The 21,768-nt window shown below is 43.3% G+C and overlaps 1 protein-coding gene across 4 annotated transcripts in view; it reads left to right on the top strand.

Annotated features, from left to right (window-relative positions):
- Msrb3 (methionine sulfoxide reductase B3) overlaps window positions 1–21,768 on the top strand; it is a 128,136-nt gene that overhangs the window by 47,596 nt on the left and 58,772 nt on the right. For all 4 annotated transcript variants that reach the window (XM_006973346.4, XM_042263386.2, XM_015992234.3 and 1 more), the window contains one exon: window positions 545–622. In XM_006973346.4, the coding sequence (XP_006973408.1) occupies window positions 545–622 (78 nt within the window). The remainder of the gene's footprint in view (window positions 1–544; window positions 623–21,768) is intronic.

The following is a 21,768-nucleotide window of genomic DNA, read 5'->3' on the forward strand; positions in this document are numbered from 1 at the left end:
GGATAATAAGAACAAGCTGCCGAGCACACAGACTTTTTGTGGGGCTACCACAGCTGATTTGTGTTAGCCGAATGACCTCCTCGCCTTGAAGATCGCTAACTTAGAAAAATATTCCCTTAAAGCTGCAATATTCCTTTTCAAACTGAAAACTAAGACTCCTTCCACGGGAAGACTTGGACCCTGCTGCATTTTCCAGTCCCCTCTTGCACAGTGTGGAGTAGCAGAAATCTTATGTAATAATGTTCTTTATGTGACTCAAACAATGGGCTTTTTTTTTATTTGAAAAATATTCTAAATATTACATACTAGATGGCTTGATATTTTTACTTGTACTAGTTTGGAGTAGTTATATGCGCATTATATATATGTATATTTGAAGTATATTAGTACGGTTCAACTTTCCATATGTTTGGTCTGTTCTCATTTTAGAGCCCAAAACCCTGGAAAGATTTACTAGAGAAATGTATTTTACACCAATGTGTTCTCTAAGGACACTAGCTTTGTTAATATTTTTTGACGATCTGTTTATTTTTTTTTTTATCAGTGCTTTTGAAGGAGAATACACACACCACAAAGACCCTGGAATATATAAATGTGTTGTTTGTGGAACCCCATTGTTCAAGTAAGTGTACTGTAAGCTGGTAGGTATGGCTGGGTCACATGGCAACAGACTCCTTTTTGCTCATTTACCTGTGAATCTTTGCTGAATTTGATTCTCTTTTTCATTTATAAATACATAATATGTGTGTGTGTGTGTGTGTGTGTGTGTGTGTGTGTGTGTGTGTGTACTCCCTGAAAACAAGAATAGTTACAGACTTTCCTGGTTAAATACTCTATGACAGACTGGCAAATTTTGTACTGTTTGGACATTTAAAACTTCCAGCATTAAGTTCATCCCACCTTAGTAACCATTATTCACAGCCAGAGTACGAAGGAAATTCTGGTGAGCAGAGATCTATCTGCTCATGTATTTAGTGATTTTTCTACCTTCAAATGATACGATACCCTTAAATCCATTTATGGACCACTGTTGCAAGTCACTCATGGTATCCTTCAGATTAAAACATATTCATCAAGAAGTCTAGTTACAGTTCCACAATGACGGGAAATACCTGTAAGTAAAGTAAACATGAGGCAGACAACAGATTTTTATGTATAGGCAACACTATCATATGTTTGAGGTTAACATTATTTTTGCATTGGTCTAAAATCATCTTTTTTGTTTTTGTTTTTTTTCGAGACAGGGTTTCTCTGTGTAGCTTTGCACCTTTCCTGGAACTCACTCTGTGGCCCAGGCTGGCCTTGAACTCACAGAGATCCACCTGCCTCTGCCTCCTGAGTGCTGGGGTTAAAGGCGTGCATCATCATCATCACCACACCACCACCACCACCACCACCACCACCACCACCACCACCACCCCCCCACCCCCCCAACCTGGCTTAAAATCATCTTAAAAGATCCCAGTAGTTCACAATGATGCAGGCACCACATAGATTTTTTGGAGAAGAGTTAATTCTTGGTCTGGATAGGATAATCTGACTCAGTGAAGGATAATCTTTACCAAAGAAGTTTTAGCTGGGTGGGTAAAACCCTAGAAGCCTTATATATCCCCCAAACAGAAGGCTTACTTAAGAGTGAGCATCATTTATCTGACACAGGATTACAAAGTTTCACAGAAAGACTGAGTAAATAAAAATCCGATAGCTGTAGCATGGAAAACACACTTTAACTTGCTCCATATTTCTCCTTTAAGACACTAACATTTGCAGATATTTCTGAAATAACAGGAAAATGGTAGTTTCCTTAAAAATTTTTAAGAGTTTTGAACTTTTCTCCAATTACATAAACCTTCTTGCATGTTAGTGTTGGTTGACAATCTGGTCTGAATTCTTATGTATTTTTTTTTTTCATGTTAAAAAACCAACCCTTCAAATTGTCACCCATTTCCTCTCAGAAAACACACATCCTCGTATTTCAACACCTTTGGCTTATGTCATAATAGTTGACATAACACTTAAGATAGCCGCTGAGCCGTGCTAAACTGGTTAATACCCCAAATGGTAAAAGCTGCCCACATCCCCTTCGCTTTTTGTTCAAGACGCCCCACCTCTTCCCCAGCCGTGTGATTTCACTGAAGGACTCGGTTGAAGGAAAACTTGCAGTTTTAAATAAGAAACAGAGCCACTGTAGAGGACGGATTTAACCCTTGTGAGAGTTTGAATCACAAACCCTGAAAGCAAGACCCGTATCCAAACTCGAGAGCCACGTTCACCGTTCGCCGTGACACAGCATCATTTCTTTTGAGCATTCCCGTCAGCTTCTATTTCCTAAAAAAGGCAGAGAAATCAGATTTGACTTTTCGTTCACACTTTCGCCGGTTTTCATCGTTCGCTTGGCTCTTCTTGCTTCCGTGTATACTCTGAGAGAAAAGCATCCCTGCTCTTCTCTGGTTGGAGATGGAGTAGTTTATTGGCCTGAAAGTTGTCTTCACTTTCAAAATATGTGCCCTGGGTGCCCACGAAGAGGTCAGGGGCCACAGGGCATGTGCAGTTTTGAGGAAGTCGATTTTCCCGTCTCTCATTCCTCTGGGCACATCTGCTGAAACTCAGAGGTCAGTGGTCTGCAGCTTCTTCCCTTCCATCTCTCTCTGACTGTTGCTTCACACTTCACTTGGGATGGTACACCTTTCATCTGTCCCAAACATTGCTGGAATCTATTGTCCTCAGTTGTATTCAGGCACTGGGCAAAAATGATAGTTCAGGGGTGTATGACTTTTGAAGACAAACTCCTCGAAGGAAAACAAACAAACACACAAAACATTGAGATAGTGTTGCAACACACCTGCCATAGGTCAGCAACTCCACCCCTCACTGCCAGCTTGTATGTCTTTCTATCTGTGTAGCCATTTTCTACCCAGGGACTTACATGGGTAAGGGTGAGAACACATATCCAATGTGTTTATACAGACGATAGAAAATGAAAGTTTGGGGTGCTCATTGTTGTTTGTAGAAAAAAAAAAACCAAGTCTGATGTGATTGATGTACAAGTTGCTAAGGACAGGGTTTGCAAATTAGTTCACATGATTAATTTCTACACTTATATATGAGGGAAACATGTAGGTCTGAGGTTTTGACAGGAATACTGTAAGCATATGTACAGAATATAAAACAACTGGAAATTCATCTTTTGTAGTTATTTACATTTCTGGTAATGTATTTCCCTTCTATCTTTTAAGAAGATACAAGGGAAAAATTATTATTCAGCAAGTCCAGATTTAAAACCCACGTAATTGTTTGAACAAGAAAGTTTAAAGGATTCCAAACTATAACATAGGGTTGGGATAAAGAGGAGTTTGCTAGCAAGACGTGAAAGGAAATTATTAAGGGTACACACATAGCAGGGATGATGGAGGTCATGAGTACAGACAGCAGGGATGATGGAGGTCATGAGTACAGACAGCAGGGATGATGGAGGTCATGACTACAGACAGCAGGGATGATGGAGGTCATGAGTACAGACAGCAGGGATGATGGAGGTCATGAGTACAGACAGCAGGGATGATGGAGGTCATGACTACAGACAGCAGGGATGATGGAGGTCATGACTACAGACAGCAGGGATGATGGAGGTCATGAGTACAGACAGCAGGGATGATGGAGGTCATGAGTACAGACAGCAGGGATGATGGAGGTCATGAGTACAGACAGCAGGGATGATGGAGGTCATGACTACAGACAGCAGGGATGATGGAGGTCATGAGCACAGACAGCAGGGATGATGGAGGTCATGAGTACAGACAGCAGGGATGATGGAGGTCATGACTACAGACAGCAGGGATGATGGAGGTCATGACTACAGACAGCAGGGATGATGGAGGTCATGAGCACAGACAGCAGGGATGATGGAGGTCATGAGTACAGACAGCAGGGATGATGGAGGTCATGAGTACAGACAGCAGGGATGATGGAGGTCATGACTACAGACAGCAGGGATGGAGGTCATGAATACAGACAGCAGGGATGATGGAGGTCATGAGTACAGACAGCAGGGATGGAGGTCATGAGTACAGACAGCAGGGATGATGGAGGTCATGACTACAGACAGCAGGGATGATGGAGGTCATGAGTACAGACAGCAGGGATGATGGAGGTCATGACTACAGACAGCAGGGATGATGGAGGTCATGAGTACAGACGACAGCAGGGATGATGGAGGTCATGAGTACAGACAGCAGGGATGATGGAGGTCATGAGTACAGACAGCAGGGATGATGGAGGTCATGAGTACAGGCAGCAGGGATGATGGAGGTCACGAGTACAGGCAGCAGGGATGATGGAGGTCACGAGTACAGACAGCAGGGATGATGGAGGTCATGAGTACAGACAGCAAGGATGATGGAGGTCATGAGTACAGACAGCAGGGATGATGGAGGTCATGAGTATAGACAGCAGGGATGATGGAGGTCATGACTACAGACAGCAGGGATGATGGAGGTCATGAGTACAGACAGCAGGGATGATGGAGGTCATGACTACAGACAGCAGGGATGATTGAGGTCATGACTACAGACAGCAGGGATGATGGAGGTCATGACTACAGACAGCAGGGATGGAGGTCATGAGTTCAGACAGCAGGGATGATGGAGGTCATGAGTATAGACAGCAGGGATGATGGAGGTCATGAGTACAGGCAGCAGGGATGATGGAGGTCATGAGTATAGACAGCAGGGATGATGGAGGTCATGAGTACAGACAGCAGGGATGATGGAGGTCATGAGTACAGACAGCAGGGATGATGGAGGTCATGACTACAGACAGCAGGGATGATGGAGGTCATGAGTACAGACAGCAGGGATGATGGAGGTCATGACTACAGACAGCAGGGATGATGGAGGTCATGAGTACAGACAGCAGGGATGATGGAGGTCATGAGTACAGACAGCAGGGATGATGGAGGTCATGAGTACAGACGACAGCAGGGATGATGGAGGTCATGAGTACAGACAGCAGGGATGATGGAGGTCATGAGTACAGACAGCAGGGATGATGGAGGTCATGAGTACAGACAGCAGGGATGATGGAGGTCATGAGTACAGACAGCAGGGATGATGGAGGTCATGAGTACAGACAGCAGGGATGATGGAGGTCATGAGTACAGACGACAGCAGGGATGATGGAGGTCATGACTACAGACAGCAGGGATGATGGAGGTCATGAGTACAGACAGCAGGGATGATGGAGGTCATGTTCTTTAGTACAGAAACAGAAAAGTCTAGAAAGATCCTCCTCCTCAGACCTCCACCCACTTCCTCTCTCTGGGGTTGAGAAAGGAGGTGGGGTTTCAGCCACTCACGGCCAAGAACTCATGACTGTGTCCCAGGGGTGTAGTGGACTGGAAATACAAGTTTGCCCTGGAAATCTGCCTGTCAGGATTCTTCGGAAAACTCCCCTGTTGAGTGGTGAGCAGAGCTGTTGGCAGAATGGCGTCTCCGTGGAAGCTGCTGGGAGGCCGCTGGCTCTTCAGTCCTGCTGCTCGAAGCACCCCGAAGTCCCCTGGCACCGTAGGAATCCGGCGCCTGAGAAGCTCCTCTTGCTGCCGTGGTTGAACTCTTCGGTCTTGAGTTTGCTGGAGAGAAGGGTGCCGGAGACATTGTTCTCCAGGAATGAGGAACTGGAGAAGCGGTGAATGCAGAGGGAGCCTGGCATAGGAGAAACTGTCTACAAGGCAGGCAGGAGCCTGGCACCGATGTAGCTGCCCATGTTTCAAGAACTAGACAGGGAGTCATTTCAATGTTCTTTTTAGGGATCCCTGATCAAAAGTTTGAAAACCACTCACGATGCTACTGAATTAGTTGTATTTACTGGTAGGGATTCTCAAGAGGCATTTTGTTTCTCCCTTGAATACAAAGTACAGAAAGAAATGCTGAGTGCTGAGTGAGGTGTGAGTAAATGTGTATTTTTTTTAAGAAGGAAGAGGATGAGAGATGAAGAGAAGAACAGACTAACTAGGAATATTCTGGGGGAAAAAAGTAGGGAAACAAGTGAAGTACTGAGTCTGGAAATGTCTAAATGCTTCCCAAACTCTCGCCTTCATTATCTGGCCCATACTTACAGTGTGCACATGTATGTACTTACAGTGTATGTGCATAAGTTTCTCTTTAAAGTTTTATTTGTGTGTCTGTGTTGAGGTATGTGAGTGAGGGCACCCGCCTTTACTTGCATGTGGAGGTTGGAGGGTGACCTGGAGTGTTGGTCCTCATCTGCCATCCTCTTTGCGAGCGGCGTCTAGCTGTTCATTGCCATGTGTGCCAGCCAAGCTGGCCCATAAGTTTCTGAATTCTCCTCTCTCTGCCTCACTTCTTCTCACAGGAGCACGGGGATTACAGACTCGCATTAGGGCATCTGGCTTTCCACGGCGCCTGGGAATTTGGACCCAAGTCCTCACACTTGGGTAGCTCTGTACCCAACTGAACTATTTCCCCAGCCCATAGTCATCTTTTACTTGACTGACACCCATATATTATACTTCCTCGCAAAAATGTCTATTTAATTATTTTCATTTTATTTCCAAACCTGTAATGTAAATCCTTTCCTTCTTTGGACAATACGCTGCTTTCTTTCGGCTTCCTGAGTACAAGAACCTCATTCACAGCCTTCTTATAAACCGAACATGTAATTCATCCCCCAGTTCATGTTTTCTTCACATTCACAAATTTTACCAAGCTAGTTTATGTCTCACACGGTCCTACCGACTTTCAGTTAGTAGATTTACTGACAGACGCAAGAACGTTCTCACCTTCAGTTATTTACACTCTTAAAATTTCATAAAGTGAATTTATTACGCATCAGATAAACCAGAGAGAGAATTGGTAAAGCAGTTAGATTCAGAAAATACTTTGGACCGTTTATATTGTGCTGTGGCTGATCCATTGCCAGGTCCTGTGGAATAAATAAAATAACATTACAAAGCATTTTTCTCACTGTAGCTATGGTTTTGTTGGGAGTCTGAAAAAATGACAAATGATTATAAGTATCACTGTGCTGCTGGTTGAGATGCTTTCGTATGTAATCGGAGGATATATGACTGTGTCAAGTTAGTGAGGGTTCATGGGACATGAGGCCACACTTTACTAGGGGGAGGGAGAAGGGGAAGACAGAGGGGAGGGAGAGAGTAGGAAGAGGAGGCGTGAGCTCGGCTTTTCTCTGGTGTGTGGCAGACCAGCCGCAGACCAGCCGCCACTTTTATGACCCAGGGTACTCTTGAATGGGGAGAAGTGAGAACTATTATATTAGCTAGAAAGAGAAGATACCTAGATGACAAGAGGAAAGACAGAAAACACAGGATAACCTCGGAAGGGCCTGGGTCTGAACCCACCAGCCCTGAACTTTATTCCAAAGGGCTTTTTTTATGAGAATGCCAAGGGGAGGGGCAAAAGACCTTCCCCTTGCTCAATACAGCCAAGTGTAGACCCTTCCAAACACCTGCACTCAGGCCCATGGTCCACTCATCCTCTTTATGCAGACCTGCTGGATAAAGCCACCAGGAGAACCTGGTGGACTCCAACACTGGTGGAGGATCCTGACAATATCAGGTGAAAAGAGGAATTAGAGATAAGATCAAAGGTGTATTTTTTCAAGAAAATGGGGCCAATAGGAGTGGACAGATGGACTATGTTGGGAGCAATGGGGGATGTAGCTGAAGAAAGGCTTTTAACCTACTTGAAATCTTGTAAGGCCCAGCATCCTGTTCTCCATCAAAGTCTTTGTTTCCTTCTTCCAGAGTAAACATGGTCCCACATCTCTGTTCCTCAGCATGTCCCCTCCATCACTGCAGTTACCGATTTGTTCTGGTGTGTGTGTGTGTGTGTGTGTGTGTGTGTGTGTGTGTGTGTGTGCATGTGTGCATGCGTTTACCTTCTACTAAGTGAACTCTACAGTGGAAAGACCATACCCTAGTAATATTTTTTTCTCTTAGCTCCAGGCCTGTAATAATCACTAAATATTTATTGGTTGCTCACATGTGTGTCTCGCTATGGTTGGGTTGTATTTGGAGAAATTTTGAGTAAAGGAATAGCATGATGAGAAATGGAAGTCAGTCATAACAATGCATAAAATGGATTTCTGGGAGTCTAAAAAGAGAATGTAGGGTTATAGTAGAGTCATTGGGAAGCCTTTTCCAGGTTAGCTGATAAACTGCAACTTTATCTGTGTGCGCACATCCCCTGGTCCCTTTGTTTATGACTTTGAAGACCCACACAGAATATCCATATTCTGTGTACATAGTCATCCTCCTTGAGCAGCTCATTTTGTAATGCAGGCTCATTAATGAGAATAACAGTACTACTAAAATAATATCTAATGCTTACATAGCAGTTCTCATATACCTGGCATGGCTCTATGTGCTTCATATGCAAATCATGTAACCTCTACAGCTCTGCATTTCGTGTAGATAAGGGAACTAAGTAAGGAAAACCTATGAGGATCACAGTTAGCATGTGAGTGTCTTTAAATAGTAATGCTCAATTTCAAAAAAAAAACAAAAACAAAGGTTAAAGAATTATATAGTACAATGCTTTATATCTTATTTTGGCCAATCAGGCTTGGTTATTTAATCAACATCACTAGAACAAATGGAGCACACACAGCTCCATTCTTTGTAAAGTTTTTGTTTGTTTGTTGAATTGGAGATCATATCTATTTAGAAAAAAAGGGTGAGCTCTGTTGTAGCCAGTTGTCAAGAATGGCTCTGTTTGAAAGGCACTTGGAGCCAGCCCACTAAGATGAACTGAAGGTGCAAGAAGCCAGTAGCCATCCATCCCCTTGCAAGGCAGAGCTGGGCTGACTGGGAAGGATTGGAGCAATGGAGGCATAGTATTTTCACACACTGGGTTCTCATCTTCTTTTTCTCAAGTAGCTTGATTTCACATTTATCACTTCTTTCCATTTTTTTTCTTGCTGTATTTCTGAGAGGACCAACATCAACTGGCACAAGTAATTCTAAATGCCTTCTCTGTATTTCTGTCTTCATTGAGGAACCAGATCGGGACTGGCCAAAAGCAACTCATAGGATATGTAGGATGCCAGCCTAGATAGGGGAGCTCAGATTCGTTTTCCATAAAAAGGGGAAAGGGAAGCCAAACAGGGTAAAAGCTCAATGCACAAACGTGCCTAGTGTACTAGTCTAGTTATTAAAATAATGTTAAATGTGGGTGGTTTTTGAGCGACTTTAGGGGCATATGCTATCACAACAGTCTAAAGGGGGTCTGTGAAACGCAAGAGCATAGAGCTTGTCAGAGCAGGTCTACTGGTTAAAAGTAGATGCAGGTGTGACAAGTGACTGCCACCCTGCGCCAACACCATTCAAGCGGAACTCTGCTGCCACCGAGCTGTGCACACACGCTATATTTCACATGCGTTCCCCACCACCCCCCACCACCCCCACCGATATTTTATTCTAGGCCACCAGAAAATTGAAGCCATTTTTCAGCTCTTTAAGAACATAAGCGCTTTCATTGAGAGAATTCCAGTCCAGTGCCACACGCAGCTGACTCGCCTCTGCTGTTCCCCCCACATCCTTCCACTGAGCACTACAGGAGACCTTCAAGGCGACCCCTCCGCCCTCTCGCACCACTCGGTGCCCGTGTGGCAGGGAGGGTGGAGTGAGGAGGACGACGGGGTTGTCTACGGTTCTCCTCTATTGAGAGCTTGCTTCCTGGACCCCATCCGCACTATTCCTGCGGTCTTTCCCATTTCAGCCACGGTAGAATACTGGAGGCAACATGCACTTATCCTCAAGATTGCTTCTTCATGGGATTCTGCTGGAAACTGGTTAGAGTTCTAGAAAAGTGCTGGCCATCACCGCAGTGCATTTGACTTGGAAGTTTTGAAGAATTAACTTGCCCATTGCCAGTATCTAAATCCTTTAAAGCTTTGCAGAGAAGGGAGCACCCTCCGAAATGAAGCAGGCGCTGAGCGGGGGCTTTACATGAATTTTGGTTAACTGGGCAAGTTGTGTGTTTTTGAAGAGATTATGGAATTGAGTTCCCGAATCCCACTGGCTCTTCTTGTCGTTGTCTTACACACTGTGACCCGCAGGAGCGGCGTTTGTAGCTGGAGTCCCTTTATACCTTTGTCTCATTGGAAAGTTCAGCATGAGACCACAGATGGCTTGGGAGAAAAATGACTTTCTTGGCCTACTGCAAGGATGGGGAGTAAAAGTCACCACTGATAGCCGACCTTGAAACCACCGTGGGCAGGGAGAGCACATTATTCAGAGGGTGGAGAAAACCCATATTATAAAAAACTACAAAACTGTAGCAAGATGTAATTCAAGGTGTGGTGATAGATAAATATAACTACATTTTGAAACTATAGTATACACAAAATGCCAAGATACACGAAGGTGTGTGTGTGTGTATCTGTCTGTTTGTCTATCTGTCTGTCTGTACTATGGAGAGAGGAATATGGAGAAAGACATTTTACCTTGTATTAACAAAACCATGGTATTAATTTCCACATATAGGTAGGAATGGTCTATATTTATCTCAGCAAATTACAGTGTTTAGGATAAATGGGAGAACGTGAATGCAGATTTATCGTGGATAAGCATGGACCAGACAGTTAATACTTATCATTCTGCCCCGTGGGCTCTGAAATCAGACAGTTCACGAAAACAATAGATAAGCTCCAGTAAGTACTTGTGAGGTCGTCCACCACGGGCTCTTCTTGAAATAAACAGCTCTAGTTTTGTTTTTTGTTTTTAAAAAATCAGAAAGCGGTCAACAAGAATTGCAGAAATTTTAATCCAGGCACATTTCTTGAGTGACTCTTAGCCCATGAGGCAACATTGTTGAGGGAAGTCCTAATACCATCCAAAGCACCATCTGGTCATGACATTGTCTTGTTTCAGCACAGGTATGCTGCAAGACCATAAGCCAGTTATGTAAAGATTTCTCTCATCTTTCCCTGTATTAAATGCAGGAATTATAGAGATGAGCTGTACAAGCATAAAGTAAGCTTCAAGTTTATATGATAAACTGTAAGCAGCACACAAATCTAGAGTTCTCAGAATTAAGTCATATAGTTTGTTTTGGATTCCATTATTAAAACTGCATGCTTTATTGTCACAAGCCCCAAGTGAGTCAAGTCCTGACTATTGAATGTGTTGAATTGATGTGGAGACAATTATGTCAAGGACTCAATAGCCTTAGACCCATGGGAAATGGCAAAGTCTTCCCAAGTATAGGTTTAGGGAAATGGATGAGCCTTCCCTCCTGGTCCAAGTGTGGTTGTTGGTAGTGTGTACAGAAAATGTCCACCATAGCCCCCTACCTAGATGTTTACTGCCTGAAGACTGCCCCCCCCCACACCCCAGAGAGACAGTTCCTCCCTAGAGTAACTAAATTTGGTTTATTGATCCAGCTGTACACCATGAACTCTGCCTCCTTATTTAGATGTGTGTGATAGCCCACTCCTTGCTCAGCTGAATGCAGGAACACCACCACCTCTCTGTTCAACTCTATATAATAAAGACGTTCATCTTCCAGGGTCCTGCTCATTCTTCACCCAAGAGCCCAGACCACCTAATCCCAGCTCCTTTGTGTGTCTCTATTTTCTTCTTTCCCTCACAGCCACAGTCAGGTCAGCAAGGCTGAACAATGATGTGGTATTTTATAAAACAGTATTTGACCCAGTGACTCAGCTCATCCAAAAAGCCTGCAGTTTCTTATAAAAGATTTAAAAAATATTTTAGTGTGGATTCTAAATTTCTTAAGTAATGTACTTAAGTGAATAACCGTAGGCAGGCATTGGTCATTTCCAAATCTCTTTTCCCTATAACTCTATCAACTTCTTGCTATGATTTAAGAATTTTGTGATCCCTATTCCTACCAGTGAAGGGCATTGGGGTTTTTTTTTTTTCATAGTTGAAGGACTTAAGTATTTGTTAAATAGCTTAATTGGTAGAATGAGATGACTCAAGCAGACTAGGTGGGTAGACATAGACGCTTGGTTGCAAGTATCTTCCACTGTTCTGTCTTATCACGTTTCTCAAGGTGACTCTTTGAAAGGCAGGACTCCCATAACTTGCTTTCAGTAGATGCTTGCTTGCTTTATTAATGGCACTGTTGACACCTGCAAGGGTGTGTTCCCGCCCCCGCGGGAAGACGACAATGTGGAGGGTTGGTACATTCTTACAGGAAAAGCACCGAACTGGTCAGAAAGTCACCAACCAGGAGCAGACATTTAAAGCTATGTTAAAAGAAAATTAAGGACCAGCTTTTGTTGTTAAAAATAACTGTAATGCACATTCAGATCAAAATGGCGGAAAAAAAAATAAAACCTAACAAAGCACACTGGGATAAACCACTGGCCCTCTCCCAGGCACTTGAGTAACGAAGACAGTCCCTGCAGAGACTAGCTAGGCAGATGTGTCAGAAGACAAGGGTCAGAGCTGCATCCCCTGACATGCAGTGGAGGGTGTTTAAAAGCAACCTCTACTTCACATTAGATGGCCACAGCATCTCCCTTCCCACTTACAACCAGCAAAAATCTCCCTAGGCATTACCAAATATCTCATAAGGGGCACAATTATCTCCAGTTGAAAACAACTGACCTGGACAATCCACAAAATAATCACTCAAGTTCTGATATGTACTGTTGAGTGATTTTTTTTAAATTGATTTATTTTTGGTTTTTTGAGACAGGGTTTCTCTGTGTAGCTTTGGTGCCTGTCCTGGATCTCACTCTGTAGACCAGGCTGGCCTCGAACTCACAGAGATCCATCTGACTTTGCCTCCCAAGTGCTGAGATTAAAGGTGTGCGTCACTACCGCCTGGCTGTTGAGTGATTTTTATAGTAGACATGTTTCCAGCGTGGGCTATGTCAAGCACTAATGTGACACCACTGAATGTCTGGGGCTGGAAAGAGATTTTGTGACTGCCGTACATAAAGTTGTTTGTTCTATTATAGTGTTTCAATGAACTGCCAGATAGACTAGCTGCCCGGGACAACCTGTGGAAAACACCAGGGTTTTCCGTGCCCTCTTTAGTCATGACTCTCAGGAACCTCCACATACTAAGCTGTTTAAAACCCCCCATCCCCAGTCCTTTGGGGGTTTTGTGGAAGCTTGCATAATCATGTTTAAATAAATCACTGGTTATTGGTGGTCACGATAACGTTCAGCTCCTTTCTCCTCTCTGGAGATTGGGGAAATAGGAGTTAATGTCGTCCCCCTTTATTGTGTCTCGGGGCCAACCAAAGGCGATACAATAGCCTGTACGGTTTGAGTCTGTTGGACAACCCTTACCAACAGTTCAAAGGAGGGCTTCTCATGTCTGGTAGTGGGGTTTTGTTAGGTGGTCTTTGGCTCTTTAAGGGAGCATGTGAACCTAGGTGAGAAAATTTCATTTAAACTCTATGTGCATATTTAAATACAGACTTAAGTGTATTGTATGTTTTTTAGGTAAATAGTTAATAGTATTTCTAGACAGCCTTACTCTTATTTTTTCATCTTTCCCTCTTCTGCAATTACTCTTTCTATCCTCCCAATTTGTTTCCATTTCCCTGGTCAGATAACTTGGCCTATTTTCTTCTCTTTGTCCCCACCCTCTGCCCAGGCAATCGTCCCTTTTTACTCTCCTGGTTTCTGCAGCTGCTCCAGGATATGTACTCACATCTGAAGATTTAGTGCTAGAGCATTGGGAAGAATCATGCAGTGTTTGTCTTTCTGGGTTTGGGTTACCCACTCAACATGGTCCTTTCTATTTCTATCCACTTACCTGCAAAGTTCATGATTTCATTTTTTTCCATACATCTGAATAGTGTATGTGTACACTGTTTACATCTGAATAGCATATGTGTACACTGTTTACAGCTGAATAGTGTATGTCTATACTATTTACATCTGAATAGTGTATGTGTACACTGTTTACATCTGAATAGTGTATGTGTACACTGTTTACATCTGAATAGTGTATGTATGTGTACACTGTTTACATCTGAATAGTGTATGTGTACACTGTTTACATCTGAATAGTGTATGTATGTGTACACTGTTTACATCTGAATAGTGTATATCTACACTATTTACACCTGAATAGTGTTTATGTACACCCCACAGTGTATATGTACCACACTGTCATTATCCATTCATTAGTTGAAGGACATTTAGGTTGTTCTCATCTCCTAGCTGTTGGGAATAGACTTGGCTGAGCAAGTATCTGTGGAGTAGGATGTCTAGTCCTTTGAGCAAATGTCATGGAATGGTAGAGCTGGGTCAAATGGTCGATTTGGGTTTATTTTTAGCTCTTCGAGAATTCTCCCCACTGATTCCTGTGTTGGGATTCCTGTATGTATTGGATGCACTAAATTGCAATCATACCAACAGTGAATGAAAGTCCCTTTTCCCCATGTCCTCTCTAGCTGATGTCAACTGTTTTGTTGATCTTTGCTGTTCTGTTGAGATGAAACCTCAAGTTGTTTTGACTTGCATTTCCCTAATTTCTAGAGACAATGAACATTTTGTGAGATACTTCTTCTTTTGAGAAGTCTTTGCTCAGGTCCCAGGTCCAGTTTTCAAATGGATCATTTGCTTTTTTCTTTTATTCTTTGCTTTTTGAATTTTTTTTTATATATATTCTGGTTATTAGTCCTCTGTCAGATGTATAGCTGGCAAAAATCGTCTCCCATTCCGCGGGCTTCCTTTCCACCCAACTGGTTGTTTCTTTAGCTGTGTGGAAGCTTTTTAATTTTATGAAGCCCCACTCATCAGTTGTTGGTCTTCATTCTTGAGCAGCTAGAGTCCTATTTAGAAAGACCCTTCCTACACCACCTGTATCCTGTAGGGTACTGCCTATGTTTTCTTCTAGAAGTTTCAGTGTTTCAGGTTTCGCATTTAGGTCTTTGATCCATTCGGAGTTAGTTTTTGTGCAAGGTGATAGATAATGTGTGTAATTTTCATATCTCAGCATGTGGACATCCAGCTTTCCGAGCACCTGTTTCTGAAGATGTTTTCTTTTCTCTAGCTTATGTTTTTGCCATCTTTGTCAAATATTGGATGGCTTAAGTTATGTGTACTCATTCTTGGGTCTCTAGTTTTCTTCCTCTGGTCTACAAGTCTGTGTTTGTGCCAGTACCATATTGTTTTTATGGCTATGGCTCTGTAATATAGCTTAAGATTTGGAATGGTGATCCCGCCATCATTGTTTATTGTTTCTAGATGTTTACTTATAGAATTTTAGAGATCTTTCAAAGTCATGTTACCTGCAATAGGGGCTATGATGATATATTGTGTACCCTAATAAACTTGCCTGAAGATCAGAGGACAAAGCCAGCCACTAGATTAGACATAGAGGTCAGGCAGTGGTGGCACACACCTTTAATCCCAGAACTGGAAGCACACATGCCTATAATCCCAGGAAGTGATGTCTGGGCAGAGAAAGGTATATAAGGCATGAGGAAACAGGAACTCACTCTCTTTAGGCTGAGGATTTTGTAGAGGTAAGAACTAGTGGCTGGCTGCTCTGCTTCTCTGATTTTTCAGCTTTTACCCTGATATCTGACTCTGGGTTTTTTAATTAAAAGACCATCTAAGATTCTAAGATAACAACAAGGGGCCGTTTGACTTCTTTCCCTATTGTATTCCTTTAATTTCCTTCTCTTGATTTATTGCTCCAGCTAGTGCTTAGAGCACAATATTGAAAAGTATTGGGGACAGTGCATGTCCCTGTCTTGTTCGTGATGTTAGTGGGATCGCTACAAGCTTTTCTCCATTTAGGACGACATTAACTGTAGGTTTCTCATTATAGCTTTTATTATGTTGAGGTCTGTTCCCTCTAGCCTTACATCTCTGGTATTGTCTGCCTTCTTGGTGGTATTCTGTGTTTTAATGATGACAGCTTTGTATTTCCTTCCCCAGTCTCTCTGTTGTGCGCATTCCTCTCTTCAGTCTGAAATATTGCTTCCTGTATTTTCTTTACATTTGGTTTGTTGGGTATAATTTTTTTTAGGTTGTTCATATTAGGAAAGTTTTGCCTTCTCCTTCAATTATCGTGCGTAGTTTTGCTGGGTATATTATCCCAGGCAGGCTAGCATCGTCTCTTATGCTTGGAATACATTGCTCCAGGTTCTTCTGGCTTTCCAAGTTTCCGTTGAGAAATCAGCTGTTGTTTTGATGGGTTTTTCCTTTATAAGTGACTTGTAGTTGTTTTTGGTTTTTGTTTTTCTTCTCCTCGTAGCTTTCAATACACTTCCTTAGTTATGTATACTTATTGTTTCAGCTATGATATGCCGTGGGAATTGTCTTTTCTGGTCTTGTCTCTCTGGTGTTCTGTGTGCTTCTTGTACCCATATGACTGCATCTTTCCTGAGTTTGGGGAGGTTTGCTTCTTTGATCTTGTGGGATATTTGGTCTATGCCATTGACTTTGGATTCTTCTCCGGCGTCTATGCCTATAACTTGAAGGTTTGGTTTTTCCACGGTGTCCTCTGTTTCCTGTGTTCCCCCTGCCTCTGTGTGTGTGCACATGTAGGCCAGAGGTCAACTTGAGATGTCATTCTTCAGGTAGCATCCACCTTATTTTGGGAGACAGGGAATGACCTTGGATTCACCGTGCTTGCTGGCCAGCAGACCCAAGAGATCTGCCTGTCTCCACCACCCCAGTGCTTGGGTTACAAGCATGAACCACTATGCCCAGCTATTTTTTTGTGGGTCCTAGGGATCAAACTCAGGTTCCCATGCTTGCAGGGTATACATGTTACTGACTGACTATCTTCCTAGCCCTTGTTTTTGTTTTTTAAATTATCTCAATTTCCTGGCTGAATTTCTTACTCCTATATTAATACCATGAATTGTTTCCCTAATTTCACTGAATTGTCTCATGATGTTTTCTATGTCTTGCTGAGTTTCCTGAGGATCATTATTTTGGATTCTTCTCAGGCACTGTGTAGATTGTTTGCTCTTTAGAGTTTTTACTGAAGAGTTGTGTTCCTTGGAATGGACCATGTTTTTGTTTTTTTGTCTCTCTCTCTCTCAATGGCCATGGGAGGGTAAACTACTCAAACCTTATATTTATCTTCTCTTGGCCTCTGTTTTAGTTACCATTTCAAAACTTTCTCCCTCCTCCTGAGTATATTTCATCCCTTGGGTCTTGTTCTCAGAAACCTAAGGGTAATTGGTGAAGGATGACCCACCATGATCAGAATATTTGGATTTGTTTTTAAACAGACATTTTTATAAACTGTTGGTCATCCTTGACCAGACTAGATTTTAAAACAACCGAGGGCTTACTATGTGTTCAGTTTTATGCTAATAACCTAAAAAATCCTATCTTTTATTCTTTATAACAAAAATGGAATGCTACACAGGCCGTGTAATTCAGGAAACATTGGGAGTAGGACCCAACAGCTCAGGTCTGACTGGTCCCCAGGCTTTGCTTCTCAGCTCTGGCATTACAATGCTTCTCTGCCTTTTGTCTTTCCACTCAGCAATTCCCCTTCCGGCAGCTCTCACTCTGCTGTTAATGGGTGCTAATTTTCTGAAGATGGCCAAGGCACTATATTTGGATGCTGAGGTAGGGAAACTGTGATTAAAGTGTAAAGAAGTGAGGCGAAATTAACAACTGTCCTCACTCTACAGAGCAGAGCCGACTGATAGACTTAACCTCTAACAGCTGGCGTTTTCCTCATTTGTGAGGCAAGGATAAAGCCCATGTTACAGGAACTTTTGAGATGCAGGAAATAATGTTTTAGGAATAGAAACACATCACTATAAAGGTGAAGCATTGCTGTTAAAATAGTTATCAAGGGTTAGTCTAATGTTTTCTGGCGCAGTGTTCATTGTTGAAAGGGAAGGCACCATGCTTGTTTGGAACAGAGGCCAGGGTTGAGTAACTGCTGCTTCAGAATTGTGGGGTGTGGCTTGCATGCCAGTGGCTATTTCACATCGAGCTTGATGATGAGGAGTAGTAATTTGCTGCAGAGGATGAGAGAGAGAGAGAGAGAGAGAGAGAGAGAGAGAGAGAGAGAGAGAGAGAGAGATTGAGATTGATTTACTTGTCCAAAAATAAAGAGAAATCTAGATAAACCCAGAAACCAATAGATCACAGATGATCCTCGTCTTTCAGAAACTGGTCAGTCTATGGCCAAGGTATTCATTGGGTTGGTATGAGGCATCCGTTTGAAAGGTTAGTGGGCCCAATGGCCAATTCAGAAGAAGCCCAGCTGATTGCTTGGACCCCTGAAAGCCATGCCACTTTGAAGAGGTGGTAGGAGGCAGGAAAAGGAAGTGCAAGCTCAAGGGGACGACTCGTCTTGAGGCCACACGAGGAGCTTCACGCAGCAACTTGCAACCTAGATGTCCCAGAGAACTGCAGCTGCCCGCCATGCCCCGCCCTGGCAGGGTTCGTACTTAGGGAGGTGGCTGTAGATCCCAGAACCTACTCCGTGTTTTGCAAAGTTCCTCTATGTTTTTTGAGTCTGATGGGAGATATGATTTGAGTGCTATCAATAGCGATTTAACACGTGCTGCAAAAGCATGCACGCATGGAGAAATCAAAAATAGTTACCAGCTAGCTGTGAAATTGGTGAAAAAGCTCTTCCTCATGATTAATTAGATGGTTAACGCCTTGTCTGGGAAGGAAGCTAATGAATGCAGTTTTGGAAGTCTGATAGACTTGAAGGTATAACTGAGAATGTAGGTCTGTATGGCAGTGTTCTGCAAATGGGTTCTCTTGAATATTTGTGCCATTATAATATTAGTTTTGCATGATTCTAGGTCAATGAAATATGAATTTATGTTCTGTGCAAAAGAGAAAAAGTGCCTGTGTTTAGGGACAAATTGGTTACTGAGAAACTTAAGCTAACAGAAATCAAATGAGTACCTACAACACACTCATGTTCAGAGTAGAACACAGTGAGCCATGTTTTCAGAATCTTTTGGCCACAGAATTCGTCCCTCAATGGAAAGACGCATTTCCGAGTCTGGTGTTTTTGATAATGTGAACTGTGAGATGCTGTAGCTGGCATGGATGCCTAAGTCTAGAACAAAGACCACGCTAGCAGCATTGATATCACAGAAAGCTAGGGAAGACTGTGGAGATGTGGAAGGGTGGGGACCTCTTACTTGGTATGTCAGTATTGGAAAAACACTTTAGTCGAAGGGGTTCAGATGTTGGGGGATGGTCTAATTTTCAAGCCCCAAACATAAGTGGAGGATTATCTCAGAGAACACAGTAGTCACAATCGGGTCAAGAGAGCCAAGGAAGGAATGGTAAGACCCATCCCCTACGGTGGTGGGGAAGGTGGGCTCAAGGAAACGCTTTACTTTTTTTTTTTTAAGTGAAGAAAATGGGAGAGAGAGAGAGAGAGAGAGACAGACAGACAGACAGACAGACATTGAAGGTGCTAAAGATCAGGGAAAGAGAACTCAGGGCCATAGGATAAGCTTTAGGAACGAAGATTGGGCTTCTTCCGGGAATAGAATCTTCTCAGGTGGGTAGTTGTCCATCCCCAAGATTGAGTTTCACATTGTTTTAGTTTTCTAGACTAGCTAGTGTCCCTGCGGCCTAGACGTGGTTGCTGGAGAGCAGGACTTGGAACCTGGCAGCTCTTAGTTGCCGTCGTTTCCATTGCCTCATACACCCGGGAATGAATAGACACAGCAGCTCCAAGCCAGGTAACTGTTGCACCAATCCTGTATTCCATGATCGCGAGTTAGCTGGAAAGGGGCCGAGGCCTCCCGCGGCTCCTATTTTATGTTTACTAGCTGGCATGGTCTGCGAAACAAAACGCACTCTCAAAAACTCACGCGTTGCGTTGGTTTTCAGTGGCACCCAGTTGCAGCATTTCTGCTGGAAAGAAAATTGGCAGTATGCTGCTGGGGATTTGCACGTTTTACTTCCGTGCATTTAGTTAAGTGTATGGTGTTAATGGCAGTTCCATGACTCATAGTCTGCATGACCGTAAATTAACTCTGCTACCTCTGGTGTGCCGCCTTTGAGAATGTTCTGAAAGACCACCCAGAATGTGGAGTTTACGTAGACTGCAAAGACTCACTCAAGTTGAGACACCAGTCACCACAGACTGACCAATTACACCTGCCTCCTTCAGTCCGAACCCTCTACCCGTTTGCTCTTCAAGGAGGTTGAAGCTATTGATCTTAAACTATAAAGGGCTTTTACGGGTTGAATTATGGCGACTTTATAGAAGGCCTCCTCTTTCAAACAGAGTGCTTTGTACATAGTAAGCACTCCATAAATGCTCTCAACTATGACTTAATGCGTGTCTCGACCTTCCAGTGAACTTTCCTGCCTGGTTTCCAGATTGGCGGGAAGGCTTCTGGAATTGTGTCTTTCATATGTGTTTTTGCTTGGGGGCTTTGATAGAGTATAATTTTACTGACTATATGAAACTTGTCTTTTGATAAACTTGATAAGTCATTCTAGGTGGTTTGCTGGCCAGTCCAAATTCTTGCAATCCAAGATGTCACTGTTTAACTCAGGTTCTCAGAGACAATAGCTATACAATAAGACAGTAGTTTTAATAAGTTCACTAAGACAGTGGTGTATATATACATACACATATGTGTGTGTGTGTGTGTGTGTGTATACCTATCTCCCAGGGAGTGGGTCTTTTCCAACACATTTCTACTTCCTTACTGTTTACTTCAGTACTTCCCACAAAGATAACTTTATTACAGTGATATGGAAAATATTTTCCATGTGAAATTTCATAGTGTGAAGGGACCTTCTTTAGTTCCCCATTGGTCAAAATGTTACTTTGAAAATTAGTAATATAAACAAGTTGGAACACTTAGGAAGGCGAGCAGCTTTGCAAACGTAAATAGGAGAGGTTTTCTTCATGTTAAAGGAATGCCAGCCAGTTCAGCTAGACGGTCTCGGGATTACGTGGAGAACTTACAAACATGCATTTTCAAACCCGACTCTGCTTTTCAAAAGCCTGACGTGAGAAGTTGATGACTTCTGGGGTCAGTGATGCAGGCCTTTGGAACTGGTGGTCCAGTGCCCTGGACCAGGTCTTCCAGTGATGGCGAAGAGACATTCCACCTCCTTGCTTCACTCCCACATCAATCACGAATACAGGAAATGCCCTGTAGGCTTGTCTAGAGGTCAATCTTACAGAGGCATTTTATTGAAAAGAAAGAACCAGGGTGCTTTACTTGGACAGAGCCACCTAGGAGTGTTTTCCCTAGCTTGGAGGCTGCTGCCGCTGTGGCTCAAGGGTGCCATTACATCCTGAGCTGGCAGCAGGACTTGCCATCTCCATGGCACCGACTTGGCAGGCATTTAGAATACAGCATTGACAGGGTCCCGGGGCCTTGTACTAAGGTTCCAAGAAAAGCCTATTGTTGGAGCCCACTAGGTTTCCTGGTGGCCGTGTCCAGCAGGACTGCATAAGAGGTGATTGGACCACGAGCCTGGGTCCCAGGTCTTTGTGAGGGTCTAACCAGCGAGGGGGAGGTCTTTTGCTCCACCCCTTGGCATTGTTATAAATAGACCTTTGGAGTCAAGTTCTGGGCCGGTGGATAAGGATCCAGGCCCACCCGAGTCTATCCTGTTTTTTCTTTTCTGTTTCTCTCTCCTTACTTCTAACCAAGTCTCGTATCCTTCAATCCTCAAGAGTTCCTGGGGGTAAATAAACGTGGGGGCTGGTCCCCCACAGCTTGTGAGTGCAGACAATGTGTAGCAAGGTTGAATTCTCTATGTGATGCCCCTGAGCAGGCCTGGTAATGCTGTGAGGATGGAGCTCAAGG

Source organism: Peromyscus maniculatus, chromosome 18 (assembly GCF_049852395.1).
Source record: "Peromyscus maniculatus bairdii isolate BWxNUB_F1_BW_parent chromosome 18, HU_Pman_BW_mat_3.1, whole genome shotgun sequence".
Classification (NCBI taxonomy): Eukaryota; Metazoa; Chordata; class Mammalia; order Rodentia; family Cricetidae; genus Peromyscus; species Peromyscus maniculatus.